The sequence below is a fragment of the Calypte anna genome, chromosome 9 (assembly GCF_003957555.1).
Source record: "Calypte anna isolate BGI_N300 chromosome 9, bCalAnn1_v1.p, whole genome shotgun sequence".
Taxonomy (NCBI): domain Eukaryota; kingdom Metazoa; phylum Chordata; class Aves; order Apodiformes; family Trochilidae; genus Calypte; species Calypte anna.
In genome coordinates, this window is record NC_044255.1 from 11,177,505 (window position 1) to 11,196,428 (window position 18,924).

An 18,924-nucleotide genomic window follows, 5' to 3' on the forward strand; every position below is an offset into this window, starting at 1 on the left:
GTCTTTCTTAGAGATATTGAAAACTCATCTGGACAAGGCTCTGAGAAATTAAATTTAAATTTAAAGCCAGTTGTGCCACTTACTAGGAGGTTGGAATGCAGACATCTGTAGCTTCCAACGTAAATTATTCCCTCAGTCTGTGAAATTCAAGTAGCCTGCTTCAGGCTGCTTCAGATACTGGCCACTTTGCATCAGAGAAAGCCTCAGAGAAACTTAACCTGTGTGAATTTTCTTAGGAGTAAAGAGCTGTCTCACTGATCACCCCACACTATTCTTCAGGAGATAGGAGGCTGGAGCCACTGGCAGAGAAAATAGCTCTTGAGAGAGTGGATCTTGAATGGTCTTGTATCATACAGACCCAGATTCAGCAGATTTCATCATGAAGGGGACAATTTCAGGAAGAGAAAAGGTGGTGAGGCTTGGAGTAGGGTAATTTCTCCTTTCCCGCATGGGATCTCTGCATGAATCCTTGCTAGTCAGACGTGATGCAACGGGTGTGATTTCGTTGAGATGGGACAGCTTGGGAGTAACTATAACCTGCATGTGTGTTAGGTGGCTGAGGACAGTATTACAGCTAACAAGGGCAAGCATTCCTTACAACAGTATTTCTTTGAAAGTAATTGTGTTTCAGCACTGTCTTCACTAAAAAAAAAAGCAATCTCTCTTATCCCTCCTATCTCTGTCCTCAGTGGGAATATCTGGTGACAGGTTTTTCACTCAAATTGCACACAGTTCCCCTTTTTCAATGCCAGTAGCCAGCTTTTAATATAAAGGGAAAGTTTTGCCAAGAAGAGGCAGGCACTGTTATATCAGAGTGCTCCATGGTAACTTTTCCACTCTGGGAGTCTGCACAATCCAAACGACATTTCTGTTCTTTATGAATGATATTTCCTTGCTCTTTGTGGTTTACAGAGAGGTCCTGTCCTTCTTTGCCATGGCTGTGCCCCTGCAGCAGCCCCCAGGAGCAGGTCACACAGGGCTGCTTCCTCACTCAGCCAGGCAGGAGGAGCACGGTCCCAGCTAGAGGCTGCAGGTCTAAGCCTATGAATATTGATTTGCTGTACATCTATATGAGCTGTGCATTTATAATGAAAAGTAAGCATGTTTAATCATATCCACACACAAAATATTTATCTAAAGCAATGCAATCTAGAAATATTTCAGAAGTCTGTGCTTTTGTTAACAAATATAATTCTTCATCCCTTCTGTCTTAGGATGTTTCTCTTTTAGGATTTTTTTAGTTCCCATCAGTGAAGTATTTATCTCAATTTTCTTATCTCACTCTTATTCTGACATGTACATTATGCAAACATGCATCGCATTCACATAAACCCTACTGTGAATATATTACTTCATTCTCTGCAATAATTTCAGAGGGGATTTTGGGTTTGTATGGAACACAGTACAAGGCCCATTGGTGCTCAGTGATTACTCCTCTATCTTAAGGTTTCCTTGGGATCTTTATCCCTGAATATGGGCTTGAACTTTGAATTGCTAGTATGAATTGTTCCTTTCTGTAGTAGTTGCTATCTGCGTTTATTCTGTTTTAGATAAAAATAACATGGATACAGGAATGACAATATATGGAATTTAGTCTAAAATCATGGAAGCGTAGAATCATTAAGGCTGGAAAGGACAGACCTCTAAGATCATCAAGTCCAACCATCACCATTATGTTTCTTTTAACAAGATTATCAAACCTGCTATCTCATTCTCCATTTACAAAGGGCAACGACACGCCAGAGCTCATAAACCAAATGCATGTTTAAGAGCATCACTGGCCTGGGCAGCCCTACTGCTTTTTCACAGAGCTATCAGCAACTGATTTACAAGAGAGAAATGTTCAGTGGGTAAGGCAAATGAGACGAAACACAGGAATAATTCTAAAGAGGTCCAGAACCACTCTTACCTCAGTAAGGTACTAGCATCCAGCTCATACTGCTATTGATTGGGATGTAGATTTTTTACTGAATTTATAATTTTAGCCTTAGGGATGCTATTAGCTGTATAAATGGGTATGAAAAGAAGCAACTCCAGTATCTAGGGTCATAAAGATGTGTATGGATGATTTGGAGCTCTGTCACAAGTTGTGGAGACTCACGAAGAAATAAATAGAGAGGTTTAAATGTAAAGGACATCAAGAAGCCAGGCAGAAAGTTGTTCTGATTGCTAACCATGTCATTTTGTGGAATTCTGAAAATTCTGGGTCTTTAAGACTCTGCCTGTTCCCACTAGAAAAGCAGGACCCCCATGATCCAGAGCTCTCTGCTTCAAATCCTTCTCCAGAGGAGAATAAGCAATAGGAGAGGTGAGAGAATGAGGTGCCATTTCTTAAGGGAAGCAAAATTTCAGAAAGAAAAATAAAATTAAGGTTTTCCACTCCATTAAATGAGACATATGGCACACTGTCTCCTGGAGTTACAAATCTGTGTCTGAAATCTAAGGTCTCCTTTCTCCGTAGTCCATAGATGTTCAGCAGGTTTTTTCACATGAAGGGTAAAAAAGCCCTAGATAGATCTTGAATTCATTTGTATGATCATACACAGAAGGTGATCATGCTTGCATATTGCATTTCACAGGGGAGTCAGCCATTTCCTGACATTTGGAGTGACTGTTTCTTGCAGAATATTTAATAGCCACAGTGCCTTAGGTACATTATGCTTACTAAGCTACTTGATCATTAGGAATCTAGGATGTCAAGAGAGATATAATGACATCCTCATAAAAGAACAGTTTTAAAATCATTGAAGCATAAGTTACATGTCATTCATGTGTTTTACTATTATCAAAATGACATTAAAGGAGAATGTTCCATCTCATAATAATGCCAGCAAGGAGCTTATACCTTGACTTAGTGCATAAATCTTGACTTAAAGATCGATTAAAAAGAAAGGGAAAAGACAGAAATAAAGATTTTAATTGCTTCTATAATTTGAGAGTGCTATTCATAGCTTGAGAATTTTTACCAGTTTTAAATTCAAGCACTCTCACAAAGCTTGAAGTATTTCCATAAATCTTTCCATAACACACAGCAATTGAAATAGTTTATTTTAGTCCAAGTTTATCTACAATCCAAGAACATGAAGTAGGTCCTACAAAATGCAGTGTGCTTCCTAGTCTAAAACCTGAACACCAGAAAGTTCTATGACATTTTTCCCATTTTGACTCTGCAGAATCCCAGCAAGATCAAGGCCTCTCAGCAACATTTAATCACTTACATGCAGTACTGCTCCATCACTTCCACAGAGAATCCAGACTCAGCTAGCTCAGCATGCTCTGTAGCACAGAAATGCCAGGGGATGCCCAGTGATGCTACAGTTAAACTGTGAACACTGCACTGCTTTTCTCAGTACACTTGCTGCAGAATTAAGCTCTGGCCATTTGTTTTCACCTGCTATAGGAATTTTCCCAGAACATGAGAGCTGAATTGTCTGTGTGGTATTCATAAATACAGTGAAACAGAGGCATCTTTAAGATCCAAAACTAATTTAAAATAGTTTGTTTAATTCTGATTGAGCTAACCAGACAAAAGTTTCACACCATGACAGCCTGGAAATACATAATCTGTTTCTGACTAGCAAATTTATCCTTAGTTAGGAAAATTTTGAAACAATGCTAGAAACTTTTCACTAAGGAGGTAGGGAAATAAAACAGAATTTTTCACCCTTCTACTTTTTTCTCTTCCTCTTTTTCTGCAGAACTCATTTAGTCATATCCAGGCTTAATTTGCTCACAGTTCCAGGATGAGCTTTTTGCACTATCTTCAACTAAAAAATTGCACTTTGTCTTTGAAATTACTCTGGACCAGAAGGTATCTGGTATATACCCTTTTGAAATTTAAAGTCCTTCCTTTTCTGTTACAGATCTGGTCAACTCCAGGAGGAATTGTCGTTAGAAGCACAGAATTTCAATTGAGAGAATGGGTCTATTTCTAAGGACAAAATGTTAAAGCTACAGGGTTGTAGAAACCAGTTCTTGTTACATCAGTCACAGACTAGAAGTGAAGGATATGGTTTTCTGGATGCCCTGGACAATTCTTGCAAAATGAGAGTTTTGCTTTTTCCATCTTAACATTCCCTGGTTAGGAATTACTTTATCTGTTATACAAGTTATGAAGTACATTGACCATGCAGGATCCACAATATTTTTACACCTTAGTTTTCAATTGAGAGGAAAACCTAAGCATTAATAATGATTTCTGCAATAATAACAGAAGGCACTCACTTACCCTATGACAATGCAAGAGATGGCAGTTCCCAAAAAGGCGTAGGTCAAAATTGATCCTAAGTTACGAAAAAAATGTCTCTGGGGAGGAAGTTTGAAAGAAAGTCCTTTGTAAAACATCAGCTTAAGAGCATTCAAACCAAGCTCAAACATTGCATCTAGAAGTGTCATTTGTTACAACTTGTATCTCAAATATATGATGAAACAATTTTTTTTAAAAATACAAATTTTATGATTAATTTTTTTTCCTGGTGGAATGTGAGCAAAATATTCCCTCTTACATGTGTCTGGTCAAATGCTTCAGATACACACACATAGCCATCTGTATGGTTATGTATATGGTAACCATATGTTATGGGTGCCATAACAGCTCCCATAGAAAGTATCTGATGTGAACAGTCTCATAACCTCATCCTTGAGCAAACAAAGCCCTGACCTTGCAGTAAATAGAACTCAGGTAGGCTGCTGCCTACATGCAGCATCACCAGATCCAAAGGGGTGAAAATATCCCCTGAAAACAGGAATGCCCAAGTGTTATAAACCACAAAATCAAATCTTTGCACAGATGCAGAAAGACAGCAGAATGAGCCCTACCCATGTCTCATTTTCTTCTATTCCTGTCAAGTTCTTCCCATACAATATAATTATTAACTCTTTGTTACTTGCTTGCTTCATCTACAAAGTAGCAATCCCATATAAGAAAGAGACATACCTTCTTTAAACTATATCCAGCATGAAATATAATGGGTGGCAACAAAATATTGAAGAAGATGGAAGGATCAAAGGTCATCTGCCAGAAAGGACAAAAGAGAGGGTAAGGACAAATAAAGAAGCATTTAATTTGATAGGATTTGTTTTAATTGTAACTTCTTGCCAGGTTAGTCTGAAGAACAGTTTCAATGTCTGCAGGCCAGAATGCAATTCTGAGTTTTTTTCTTACAAGTATTAATGTGTGGTTTTAGTGACAGTAATCTATTACTGTGTTATGAAATCTGAGAGGCAATGACTCTGTCTTATTGCCTACCTGTCTTGTATGTGTTTCATTGGAAAAGGGGTTTCCCTATATCCCCAAGAAGCTAAGGACTAGATTGAGCCATTCTTCAAAGCCTATTTTCTGCAGACACAGCTAAGGTGCTGTGTGCTTTCAGAACTGAAGGTGTGCTACTGGATTAGGTTCTCTGGTTTTCCTGGCCCAAGGCATTGGCTGGCACAGCAGCAGACACCACTTTGTCCACTTTGTTATGCAGTTTGTTACAAAGAAATTCCATTCACTTGAAACATTCATTTTTGTTCCTGCAACAGGTATTTATTATAAAATACCCATTAAAATCTGTAAAGTGATGCTAGAATGTGGATGATGTCAGGCAAGGCAAGAAGTTCTTATTCCATCTGTCATATTTGCACAATAGCATTCAGTCACTGAACTTCATGACAAGGAGCTTTAAATAAAACAGAATCATGTTTAAAACCACAACATTACTGGAGAAAAAAAATACTTAGTTAAGCCTGTGCACTGTTTACTGATCTGTCAGTTTGCTATATTATACCAATAATTTAAAAAGAGACAGGATGTAATGAATGCAATGCCTTGCAGCTCCTTTGTTCAGATAAAGTGATGTTTTAAGGCTATAATATATTATATTAATCATTTGGCTTTCAAAGAGTAAGACCTGCCTACAAGTCTGCTTCTATTGTCTGGCTAACTGATAGCTTGGTTTGATGGGCAGGAAGTGAAAACTCAGCCTTTTTTTCCATTCTGTTTACTTTGAATTACAAAATTGAAAAAAACTACCTGGCAAATAAAGTGCCAGCAACTTTATCTATGCTGGTAACTTCATTGAAAACATGATAGAAATTTTTTTTTTCTTCACTTATGAAGTAATAGTCCCATATGGTAATTTTGGAATTAATTGACCAAATATATTAAAATATTTTTTCATATAAATCAGAAATCCTAACTGCATGCTTTATTATTCAAAACCATGTTCTAAAACATAGCTATAAGTCATGGCACAGGATACTGTTTCTGATAAACACAATTAGTAAACTCTTACACTAAGAGGACGAGGGTGTTGTACAAAAAACAGAGCATGGGGTAATCATGTTTTCTGGTTTTTATGTCTGTGCTTTTGCCAGTCAGGAAAGCTGCCAGGCATTGTTCTTGTCCTGTAAATACTGCTGAATTCTCCCTCTTTCATTTTTATTTTTTTAAACTTATTTTCCTTTTAAGAGGGCATTTTCCAGATAATTTTAAAGGAGAAAGGCATGAAAATCCAGGTGTGCTGAGGCCTCTCCAGTAATATAGAGACACCCACAGTTCACACTTGAAACTTTTAGAGAATCTTCCAGCAAACTGAGACTGTGGAAAGACAATTTAGCAATCCCTTGTAAGGGCAACAGAAACTTCTGTGTGAGTTAGTGCTTCTCTTTTCTCTTAACAAAAGTGAGCTGCAGTGTACATGAAGGTTTGATGGATGTTCAAATGGAATGGATTAGTACGTATGCCTTAGAAACGAAACACATTCTTTGAATAAGAAAGCCATATTGTGACCAACTAGCAGGAAAAAAGAATGAAGACTCAGCAAAATATGCCCAGTCTGACTGTCACAGTATTATTCTGTCTCCACCCACCACAGCTCTGATAGTCTTTGATGATCTGGTTCTTTCTGAGGATGGCAGGAGTCTGGCAGTAAAGAGACAGTCAGGCACACAGTGGTGCTGCACCAGCAAGGAATTTGAGCTGATTATTAAACCCTTATTCTGCTGAGTTCCTCTGTGTACATTTTAAACACAAAAGTTTTTAAATTATAATCATTTTAATACACAGGAACATGCATTACTGTGCAAAATAATGTATTGCACTATTGTAAAAAAAAAACCAAAAAACAAACACACAAGTAAAAAAACCAACCACTGGTAAGGTCTCAGAAACTATCTAAATATGAGATGTGTTTGAACATAAAATCCAGATGTTTAAAAGTCTCTGGACTCATGAGTTCTTTAAATTGCTAGCATTTATTTAAGAAATTGAAGAAATAAATATTGAAAGAGCAGGAGGAGAATATACTAAGCAAGTAAAATATTTTAATTTTATATACTCAAAAAAAGAAAAGGCCATGGCATTGTAAAAGACTGTAAACTTCCTCCCACACTTCCTTTTTTACATCCATCCTGAACTGCAGCAGTGACTCCACAGCCTTGGGGATAGCCAGTGAAATCACTGCAGTAGTGAATGAAAGTATGAGAATTTTGTAATTCACTATAAAATGCTTTATAAAAAACAACACTTATCCATGGAAGTTTACACATTTACACATTTATCTATTTTAAAGTGTCTAGAGTTTGTAGTTAGGTCTGCTGTATGCAGGAGTCAGACCTCCCTTGAGTTATGCTGCCAGAGAAAGTCACTTTTAAAATAGCGAAAAAACAAAGATATTAGTGGGGCTTATAAAGTTTTGGTGACAATGAATCCAAGGCAGCAGCTTCACCTGCAAATAATCTCAGTGTCTGCAGGAGGTGGAACTGCCATCTGAAAGAGTTCAGGCAACCATTCTGCAAACTTACAGCCTGTCATATGCTACATGGCAGCCAGGGTTCTATTGCATCTTATTTGAGTTCCTGGTCTCCTTTCACTTCCTTCTCAATTACCCTTCTAACCCTAAGTTCAGAATAGCCTCTCTCTATTTGTGTCACCTTTTAGCTTGAAACTTCTTTTCCTCTCTCAAGGGTGCAAATAAGTATCTCCCACAGTTTAGAACAACAATAACATAATAGAACAGTAACAATAACAATAATAGAACAATAAGACAAGTTTTACCTTTTGAAGCATTGCATTGCCCTGGTGACCATTGATGTTGTGGTGGCTGACCTCTCTTTTGTATTGATACTCATAGACCTGATTAGTTATATTAATAAGCAGAGTGGATGGCCCAGATTTCAGCTTCTCACATTGATAAACAGTTCCACTTTCAACATCTGATGCTTTTGTTGCATATCTTATAATTAATCCCATTACAAGACCTGGAGAGGAAAAAAAACAAAACAAAACCAAGAACAAACCTAAACAAAAACAACAAACAGAGATTCAGGTGCATTTAAGTACCTGATGCTACACAGTTATGATTTGGAGAAAAAGGAACTCTACTAAAGCCTTGTCACCACTTTTTCAGTGTTTCCACTGTTATAGAGGTATGCCTCACTCACCACTTCAGGGATTACTTCCAAAATAGTAATTTCATTAGAATACAGGTAACAACATTACATAGGCTCAGCTGTACTCCTGTTCTTGTGATCCAGTTGCTGAAATAATTCTAATGTATTTATTAACTGTGCTGCTCAACCAATGCATTTTCAAAAGATATGTTGAGAAGAAGGATACCTGTGTGACTAATGTGCTGTAATAAGCATAGCAAAATCAGTTGTGCTTTTGGTGATTTTATACACTTTTCCATGGGGGCAAATCTCTGATACAGTATCCTCAGGAACAGGCTCCTTTCTATAGATGAGACTGTATTATTTTTGAGACTGTATTAACATGGGAAAATAAAAGCAGGAAGAAGGAAAGAAAGGTTAAGACAGGGGTTGATTGATTTGATTATCTACAATTTAGAGCTCTTATCTGGGACAGTTATTTTGACTCCCTTTCCAGTTAAGAGAGATGAAAATGTACTTCTGCAATTGTCCTTTGGAAGGTGTGCATCTTTCTGTTGGCTGTAATGGATGCTTGCAAAATTACTTTGAGATAAGTGGCTAATGCTTATCTAGGTAGCATTTCTGAGATTATTTCCACATACCCCACCCCTCTCCCTGCAGAGGTTTAGATTTGGTTTCAGACTTATTTTCCATGCTTCTGTTATGTCCTGTGTAATTTAAATCTCATGTATATGATGAATAGCTTTACAGTTACTAATCATGAACACATTCATAAGATGCTAAGACTACCCAGACTAAATATCAAGGGAAGACATCGAATCATCTAGATACACATACTTAGTAAGGAAAAATAAGAAAGAAATGAAATGATAGGAAGTAGCTGATAAGCATCTGAAAAATATGATGTTTACTTTTATCACCATGTCCCCTGATTGCTGGATAAAACTTAAACATTAATGCCTTGAGAGATAAATAGGATGTCTTTGTTATTGTCACATTTTTCTGGGTTAAAGGAAAAAAAAAAGTTTTTCTAGCATAGGTGTGAAGTGAGTTTGTAGCTTCCTAGACTGATGCTGTAACAGAGTAGCAGTGTAGCAGAACAGAGCTTCACTGCTTGTTTAGTAGGCACGTGCATTTATGATTTATGCTTGTTTTGTATCTGTTGCTTAGTATGGTTGCCTTCTTTAAAAGGTAGAGGACTTAGAAAAGCACTATAAAATCCCAAGGCTACTTTTGTAAGTTGTATAACATTTGTGAAATAAATCAGATAATACATCTATCTGTAGTCAAAATTCCTTAAAATTCTAGGGGAAAGCACTTCTGGGAAAAAGAAAGAAAGCACTGCGTCTGCTCTTGTGAAGAATAACTTTACAGAAATCAGTCTCAGATGTCTGAAATCAAGAGTCAAAACCCATGAAACCATTAAATAGTTTAAACAGTCAAAGTTTACAGCTTATTTGTATTAGATTTCCTCTACAAGAACCACATATTTAATTCTCAAATTCAGTTCCAAACACATTAAAATTCAACTTCATTTGATGCTTGAATAAGACTTCTCATTCTCTGAAACAGAAAACTTTTTGGTTTTCCTTTACTGTTCTTGTTCCTATCACTCAAAATTTAAATTATAGCCTCTGTTGCACTCCTGTTACCAGGTATTACATAAACTTAGCTTAGGTACAGATACATTTTGCAGATATCTACCAATGCTTTTGCAAGGAAACTGGCAGAAAATACTATTTAGGAACAGGCAATGCAGTTTGCTAGAATCGGTATCAGGCCACAAGATAGAACAGAGTTTGAATCCATTTTGTCAGACAAAAGTACCACTACAACCTGGTCAGTCATCCCATTGTCTCCTTTTCCATTTCCCTTTTCTTGCCTTCTGCAGCCTGCAGAGGAATTTTGCCTCCGTTCTGCAAAGAGAGGCAAATACCTCTATTGCTGCATTTCTTGGACACTTACAGCATCTGTTACGTGACTTGTCTTTTTCTGGGCAAGTTTTACCTCACACTATGTCTTCCAAAGCTACAGAGAAACTACATTAGAGGAGATTCTAACAATTTATATTCTGCAGACCATCAATAGGGCTTTGAGGTCCTTGTAGCTCTCAAGAAAATCTTATAATGTATTAAATGTGAAAAAAATGTACACGGGATCTGTAATGATGGATTGATTCAGAATATTCGTAAATGTTCTATAAAAGGTTCAGACAAAGATAATTGCTATCACTGCTCTATATTGCTAGAGTCAATATAACTGATGGGATTGTAGTCTTCCTTCAGTAATAATTAATGTGGTAAAGACCTTATATAAACCCCCTGTGAATTAAAAAAATGGGAAGAATGTATTTAATATTTTAGTAGGTCTAGCATTTATGGAATGCACTTTCTGCTTTAAATAATTATATAGCATTTCTTTCATAATAGATTTCAAGAGCCCAGATCATATTCCAATAGAAATAATTTATTATTGATTGGTGTGCAGTGTAGTCTCTTTTTCACTACTTCCTCTTCCAAACTGAAATTATGCTTTTGTAATCTATCTCCTGAAACATTCTTTGTATTTAATTTAAAGAAAAATAAAGACAACTATAAGTTGGATGTATCTACTATGAAAAAAGACCAAAAAAATTCTCATCTCCTTGCAGTGGCAGAAAAAATAAACATGAAAACTTTCTCACAAAGCTCTATGGGCTTTGGTATGTAAAAACATACCTTCGTAACAAATGGTTCTGATTTCATACTGGCATGCACAGGAAGTCTGGTTTTACCATTTAGGTCTAGGAATTCGGCAGTTTAAACTCTCTGAAGATGAGTCAGGAATAATGCTGCACCTTATACTAAGGTACAGTATTGTACCTTATGCATTCAAATAGTATTTCATCAATTATGGATCAAAGTAATTGCAATTGCAAACTCATATGCAATTGAGTATACTAGCACAAAGCAGAGTACCTGTCTTGTACTCTAGGACTGAAAATCCATTTGTAAAGGTTTCTATCTCAGCTTCTCCTAGTTTAAGACATTTCCCTTAAAACTAGTACCAAGGCTTTATTTAATTAATGTTTTATGTACATATATTTAAATGCAGCATTTTAACACTCCCACACATACTTCATAGGATACTCAGAAAAGGCTGAGGAAAGGCTACCGAAATTCCCATTGCAACCTTGCCAAGAGCTGAAGAATTGGAAGGAAACTAAAAAAAAGTGGTAGACCTCCAGTCCCACCCCTCCAATCCCCTTAAAACTTCAAGAAGCATCTTTAAGCATTGCATCCCAAAGCCATTTCTTGTGAGTGCTACAGTGACTGTGATTCTGTGATTCATCCTTTTTATGTTTTCCTTCCAGTCTGATCAACTTGTCCCACAAAGCAGAAATTTGAAGGCAGGTACATCTTCATCCAGCCTCACCTCCATCCTAGCGGGTATCACACATTCCTGAGGGGTCACAGCTGTTGAAGCTGAGAAGCATTTTCAACCAAAGCTGTTGATTAACCTGGCAGGTCAAAGGCACAAATTGTACTGGTGGTTTATTTCTAGTTTAGGGGAGTTTCTGTCTGTTAGTTTTTTGTTAAAGTTTATTTCTGTCTGCCTATCTGCAGGCATGTGTGCCTTGATCTCTTTATCAGAGGTAATTGGTGGCACCTCTCTGTAGCTCTGATCCCTACGTTTTGAGGTGGATCAGAAATTTGGATGCTTACACTCAGTTTTGATTGTGCTAGCTCTGGGCTATTCCCCCACTAGTGTGGAGGGCCATGACTTATGTATTGTATGGAGAATTTGGCACCTAACTTTCTATGACTGGGCTATCTAAAGATACCAGGCCCTGCAGGAGCTGACCAATAGGCAATCAAGTCTTCTAGTGGTCTCAAGTCTTCTCTTGGTCTCAAACCAAGAGAAATTTTTTCTCTGAAATATCAGAAAACAAAGGGATGAATAAACAAGTAAGCCTGTATTCTTCTTCATTGTTCATAAGTGATTTTTCAGTTGGGTGTCAAAATAATTTGAGTGTATAAATAATTTAAGCTAAATGCCTTGAAATGTAGGTATGTGCACACAGGTGTAACTTTTTTTGTGAAATAACATTGAATTTCTGTAGAATTAATTCTTGTGAATTAATTCTGGGTTATGCTAAATACTTTATCTTTTTCTCTGCAGCTACAGAAAGATTTTTAATTTAAATATAGCTATATTTAATGCTAAGCACTGCTTTGATAAAAAACAAAACAAAACAAAAAAACCAACCTCTCTGTTTTTTAAGTTTCTAAATAGACAGTTTCCAGTATGAACTTCTTTTTCCTAAAAAGCTTATGCAAGAAAACAAACAAACAAAAGCAAACAACGAACTAAACCCCAAAATAACCCTTTTATCTGTTCTGCACTTTTAACAGAACTTTCTATCAGGCTATTTCCAGTGTTCAATTTGTAGCTGTTCAGCACTTTGCTGTCACTGTAACACTTCTTCCTGTTTTTGTATTCCTGTGGTTGGTTTGGTGTTTCTTTTTTTTTGCCACTGGTCTTCCTCATATTTCACTTTCTTCATCCTTTAAACTGCTGTGCCTTTACTGATATGCTGCCTTGATAAGGAATACAGACCCATTTATCACATCCTGGGACACAGACTGCAAATAATTTGCCATATTTTTCTATCGTTTGAAGCAAAGTTATTGGTTCCTTGTGCTGCTATTCACACATCTAGCAAAGAACTCAGTGGGTTGGAGTAAACTGTAGGACAGAGGGTTCTTGTTGGTATTAAACAGGTGTAAAGCAGAATTGTTCTGATAAGGAAGGCAAAAAATCAGTGAGGGCAGGATTTAGGTCCCTGTCAAGAAGAGACAAAGAGACATGGCTCTTCTGCCATGAAGATTTTTTCTCCCAAATCTGCTCCATGCTGATTTGGTGCCTCTAACATGACCTTTCAGCTTCTCTACCTCCTTTTCATTATTGAAAATAATGTTCACAATGCTAAAGATCTAAGCCCATATCCAAAATTTTTAAGAATTAAAAGAATTTAATCAGCTTTTTGGCTCATACAACTTAGCTGTTTTTTCCCTATTTGAAGGTTACCATAAATAATGCAAGACTAAATAGATAGTTTATTTACAATCATGAGTAATGTTTCCTTTGTTCATTAATATTTTAATTTAAAAGGTCTGTCCTGCTGGAGCACTAATCCTTAACTGATGAAAAGAATATCATGAGCTGGTTATCCTCATGATGTGCAGATTATGTTCTGGGCAAGCAGCAAAATAGAACAGAAAGATAGATAATACTAATTAAGTACTGTCTTGTGTAGTGTTGCATCCCTCCATATTTTGCTTCTATTTTGATAAGGTTTTGTCTAAATCTTCAACAAATGTCAGCCACACATGGCAAACAGTGCAGTTGTGTAAACGAAGCTACTGTAGGAGAGTGAACCATGTAACTGTAAATTATAACTATGTTTTTCTAAGTTTATAATAATGAATATATTGCACAATATTTCATGACTTTACTTTTGATAGATATTAATAAAAAATGTAATGAGCAAATCTATTCCCAGGAACGCTATGTAGCCTGTATCCTATAAAACTGTTAAACAACAATGTAGATGATGTCTGCCAATATATATCATTGCATTTAAATAATTATCAGGTGAGGTGTATTTCAGTCTCAGCTGATTGAGTTGAAGTGTATTTTCTATCTGCAAAAGAGTTCAAGAATAGGAAGTGGGAATATTATCAGAAAATGTATTTCACAACTTTAAAATAAATACCAGATAGATGAGAATTAAGAGATCCCATGGACTTCCTCACCCAGGTGTTGGCTCAGTGACTGGCTTAATACAAGCATTTCTTTTTTGCTCTCTTTTCCTCAAAGTGTTGAGTCACTTGAGAAGATAGTGGGCCAAGAAACAGAAGATGAAATAGCCTGTTCTAATGAGTTTGAAATGGACACGAGGGAGTTTCATCTTTGGCTGCAGTCCTTCTGTGGAACTGAGATAGTTTTAAAATGTTTTATGTAGAAAGAGGAAATTAAACATTTATTTTGAAATGTTTGGGTCAGCTGCAGGCTTGTAGTTGAATGTCTGTAGAGTTTTCTCATGTGGTGTGCCATGATAAACAGATATTCTTCAGAATATGCAATCTTAACAAAACTAGTGTATTACACTGCTGGAGTATGTGATGTGCATGGAATGAGTCTGAGTCAAAACAGGCTGGAATTTAGATATCTAATGACTGAGCTGTTTATTTTTATCTTTCATTTTGACAGTGTTAGCCTCCTGTATGTGCCCTAAAGTTGCAGAAATGGAAGTCATAAACTTTGAGAAAAGTGAAAAAAAGGTAGGAGAGAATGACAGGAAAAATTATACATGTAAGTGTATACCATTAAACTAGAGAGTGCTTTCTTTTACAAGAAAATGATGCACAACTCTGCAAAACTTACTAGCAGAAGATTAGAACTAGACAGGCAACTGAGATACAGTACAATGATAGCATTCAGAGAAGACTTTAGAGAGGCATTCTGCATAGTCTGTTTTTCAGTGGCACAGAGAAAAAAACAAAAGAAAAATCTCATGAAAATTTAAACTTTATCCACAAGGCTCCTGTCTAACACCTTTGAATGTTATACAAAGCAAACATAGAAAATAAGCAAATTAAATAATCTGTTTCACTCTGGGTGTTTCAATCTTTTAAAACAGGAAACTCCCAAAGTGCCATGCAGTGGGTGTCTGCCCATAGAGGAACATAATGTACACATCACGATGGTGCTTGGCTCCTGGCAGTGCTACTTTAACAAGTCAGCCTCTAGCTACTTTGTGAGAGATACTTTTGCATTATTATTTTACCGTAGAGTTATGGAGCTGGTGACATTTTATTAAGCACATTTTCTGAGCTTTGTCAGTACTTGATCTCGAGTGCCTAATCATAAATATGCAACTAGTCTCACGTTAAACTGGCACTTGAATTTATACTCACCATAAAGCATAGCTCCTCCAGTTTCATGCAGAAAGCGAAATCGATGAGTTTTAAACAACCAGATTGTTAATATAGTAAGAATGAGCAGAAAATTGAAGACCAGCAATTCCACAGCTCCCTGATGATAAAACTGATCTTCATCTTTCGCTGATACATGTTTCTTCAACTTCTCCATTTCATTCCCTTTATAGAAAATATGTGCAAGGAAAAAAAAAGAAAAAAAATCACAAGAAGTAAAGTGTTATCACCTTTGGTACAAAAAAAAAGTTCAGATATTACAGAAATTCACTGCGAACACATCTGTTTCATTTGCAGCCTCAGGGTAAAGTGCCTCAGCTCACAATTCAGCTGGATTCTAGTTACAGCTTCCTGTTTCTCTCTTAAAGCCACCCTGTCTCATTTTTAATGGTACGGTTGCATCATTGGACTGTGCTTGCTCCAGCTGTAGATGCAGAAATTGCCTCCAAGGTTCAGGTTCTGTGAGTTTTTAAAATCTTGTCATAAAACTGACTGTATTCATGATGTTTGTTCCTGTACTTTACATCATAATATTTGTCTTAAAAATCATATTTTGCCTTGATATTTTTAAGATGGAAAAACTGGCATTTAAAGAAATCTGGAAAATATTTCTGCTTTCCCACTGTGAAGTGTAAATCATAGAATTTCATCATGTTTCTCTCTGCCCAACTCTCCAGCCTGTCTAAGTCTCTCTGAATGGCAGCACAGCCTTCCGGTGTGTCAGCCACTCCTCCCAGCTTAGTGTCATCAGCAAACTTGCTGAGGGTACACTCAATACCCTCATCCAAGTCGTTGATGAAGATGTTGAACAACACCGGTCCCAGTACCGACCCCTGAGGGACTCCACTAGTCACACACCTCCAACTAGATTCTGCTCCATTGACTACAACTCTCTGACTCCTTCCTTTCAACCAGTTCCTGATCCACCTCACTACCTGATCACCAAACCCATACTTGATCAACTGTAGATTAAAATGGCCCTTTTAGTATGGTGCAAAGATAGAAGGAAACAAAACAATTAATAAGGATTTTGAGATCTAGGCCTTGAGCTTCTATTGATCCTGCAGCAAGAGATCTCTGTAAAAGCAAAGGTCCAATTACCTGGGATCCTAGTTTGGTTCTGCTGAATTTCTTGTGTGGTGGAAACTGAAGGGAGGAAAAGGGGTCTCAGCCGTGACCCTCCTGTGGGAAGGAGTGGACCGGAGAGATGACCAAAACTGACCAAATGAAGTCCATTACTTATGTGTCATACTCAGTATAAATCTGAGGGACCATAAAGGAAAAGTTCCCTTCATCATGGCCAGCACCCTGGGAGGACTCTCCATTCTGCTGCCTTTGTACGGGGCCTTTAGTGACTTCAGCCCCAAAGCAGAGGAAGAGCTGTGAGTGCTGAGGGCGGGGGGGAAAGCCTGAGGGCAGGGAGCCTGCTGCAGTGTGAAGGGGTATAGGCCAATTTTATGTTATCAATATGAGCACCCATGGAGAGGGTGCTGTTTAAGTCCTTCAGGGATCTTGGGGGCAGAACAGAGAGGAGTGCATATTGCCTCCCGTGCCCTGAAGTACCTCAGAATAACCGGGAGGGCGGGAATGGCCGCGCCTTCCTGCGGCCTTCTTCCTTCCCGCCTTCCCGTGCTCAGGCATCGTGGAGAGAGGCAAGACATCCAAAACTTGTTTTTCTTTGTATTGTCAAATGTTTTAGTAATCCTTCAGAGAGCCATGTCTACTTGTCCAATCCTAAAATAATACCTTTGTCTGCAAATGTCACTAAGAATTTTTAGCTTGCCTGTCCATTAAGCCAAACAATTGTTTTCAATTCAAGATAAATTTTGATTCTTTGTAACTACTTCCAAACAAAACCAAAACCCCCAAAAAAAACCAAAAAACAAAAAAACAACCCCATGTTGTCCTAGTTTGAGAGTACCAGCATTAGAACTGCCTATGACCATACTGACCTGAGACCACCTGGGACCCCCCAGGACTGGGGCAGTTTCTGTGGGGAGCAGCTGTGTCTGTGGGGAGGAGAGGGCGGCTGAGGTGGCCACAGGGGAGCAACCACAGTGCTCCTGCCCATGGTGCTCTGTTTAAAATGGGTCCTCAGAGAGCCCTCTCTGGCTGGGGTGCTGGTTCTGTCAGGTCTGCTGGTTTATCATTGCTCTCTCTGCTGATGGTTTTCCCACTTCTTGTTTTCTTGATGGAGAAGAACAGAGTTCATCAAGATGAGTGATGGCAAGCAAACTATCTGATGCAACATGTTTGCAAGTGGAGTACTGTGTATATACATCACTGAGGAAAATGGCCTCAGAAACCTTGTCAGCGTTTGGAGCTCTCATGTGAAAAATTGTTAGCAATGTAGTGGTAATCTGCTAGAATTGTCTGTGTTCAGGTTTTTCCACATTCTTATATATGTAACCACATTTTCAGTTGTACTCATCTCTCTCATTAATTTCTGTCCTTCTAACTGGAATAACTTCTCTCCAAGCTTTGGTTGGTTTGCAGTCAGATGGTGCTGTTCAGCAGCTGCATCATAGTTGCAATACTGACAACAGATGTTAAATCAAGAAGGAGGGATCTGGATAAAATAAAAAAATTACATTTTGGTTTTCAGAACAGCCTACCTGCTAAATTAATAAATTTTACACAGGAAAAGGTGGCTTGGATATTTTTGACAGGCCAAAGACATAGCCAAAATAAGCTCAAGTTCCTGTTGGAAGGTAGTATATCAAGTAATTCTGATAATACCATGCTCTTGCTATAAATAATATTTGCTTCTTTCCCCTTGGCATGTAATTTTTATCAACAAGAGGTAGTAGCCTTGCTTATTTCCTATGTTTCTATCTTCTTCACGTTGTGAATTTCACAGAAAAATGGTCCTTTATCTTGGCTCATGTAAAAGTCTACTCTTACAGAAAATATCAAGATTAAATAAAAAGCAAGAGGAGTCTTGTAAATCAGTAGATTCCAAGTTCTCATCTTGGAAAATTTAAAGTCAGAAAAGGAGCACAAAGTAAAAGCTGTAATTAATTATAGTAATTATAGTTAGCAGGAATTCCAAGCAAAGACACAATGCTTCAGCAACACTGACAATTTTGCAAACAAAGGAAAAATAGAGAGAAAACAAAAACAAACATTGGAAATAAATGCCTATATGTAAATTTAAAAACCCAAGCAAAACCAACTCTGAAGCCAAGAAATCCACCACATTGCCCCTAAACAGATAACAAATGTTCTGTCACTTTAGGCTTGCCTGCCTAAAATCCCCAGACAAAGTGGAACAGGATTAGTGGGATCACAAGTGGTTATCCTTCTCTAATCCATTCCGGCCAAGAAGATCTGTCTTGCTCCTGTTCTCATATACAAATGCCTATGAAATACTGTGGGCTAAGGCCTCTTAAGGCTGGTAAGCCCCCAGCAGTGGGATGAGTTTCAGGTTTTAACTGCCAGGCCTCAGTGTACTTTGAAGTATGTTCTGCTTAGAAGAGCCTTCCTATGACATCAGTCAATTTGCTGGTTGCTGTTCACCTTGTCCTCTTTTTTTTCCTGAGGTCAGCTTCTGTGTTTTACAAATGCT

At 37.6% G+C, this 18,924-nt stretch overlaps 1 protein-coding gene across 2 annotated transcripts in view; it reads right to left on the reverse strand.

Annotated features, from left to right (window-relative positions):
* Positions 1–15,683, reverse strand: part of SLC9A9 (solute carrier family 9 member A9) — a 169,168-nt gene extending 153,485 nt beyond the window's left edge. Inside the window, exons 1-4 of one of the 2 annotated variants that reach the window (XM_008491051.2) lie at positions 15,339–15,683; positions 8,042–8,244; positions 4,937–5,014; positions 4,229–4,305 (exon numbers count right to left, since the gene is read on the reverse strand). In XM_008491051.2, coding sequence (XP_008489273.1) covers positions 4,229–4,305; positions 4,937–5,014; positions 8,042–8,244; positions 15,339–15,513 — 533 coding nt within the window. In that variant the 5' untranslated portion in view covers positions 15,514–15,683. The remainder of the gene's footprint in view (positions 1–4,228; positions 4,306–4,936; positions 5,015–8,041; positions 8,245–15,338) is intronic. The other variant, XM_030456173.1, reaches the window with a different exon arrangement.
* Between the last annotated feature and the right edge of the window lie 3,241 nt (positions 15,684–18,924).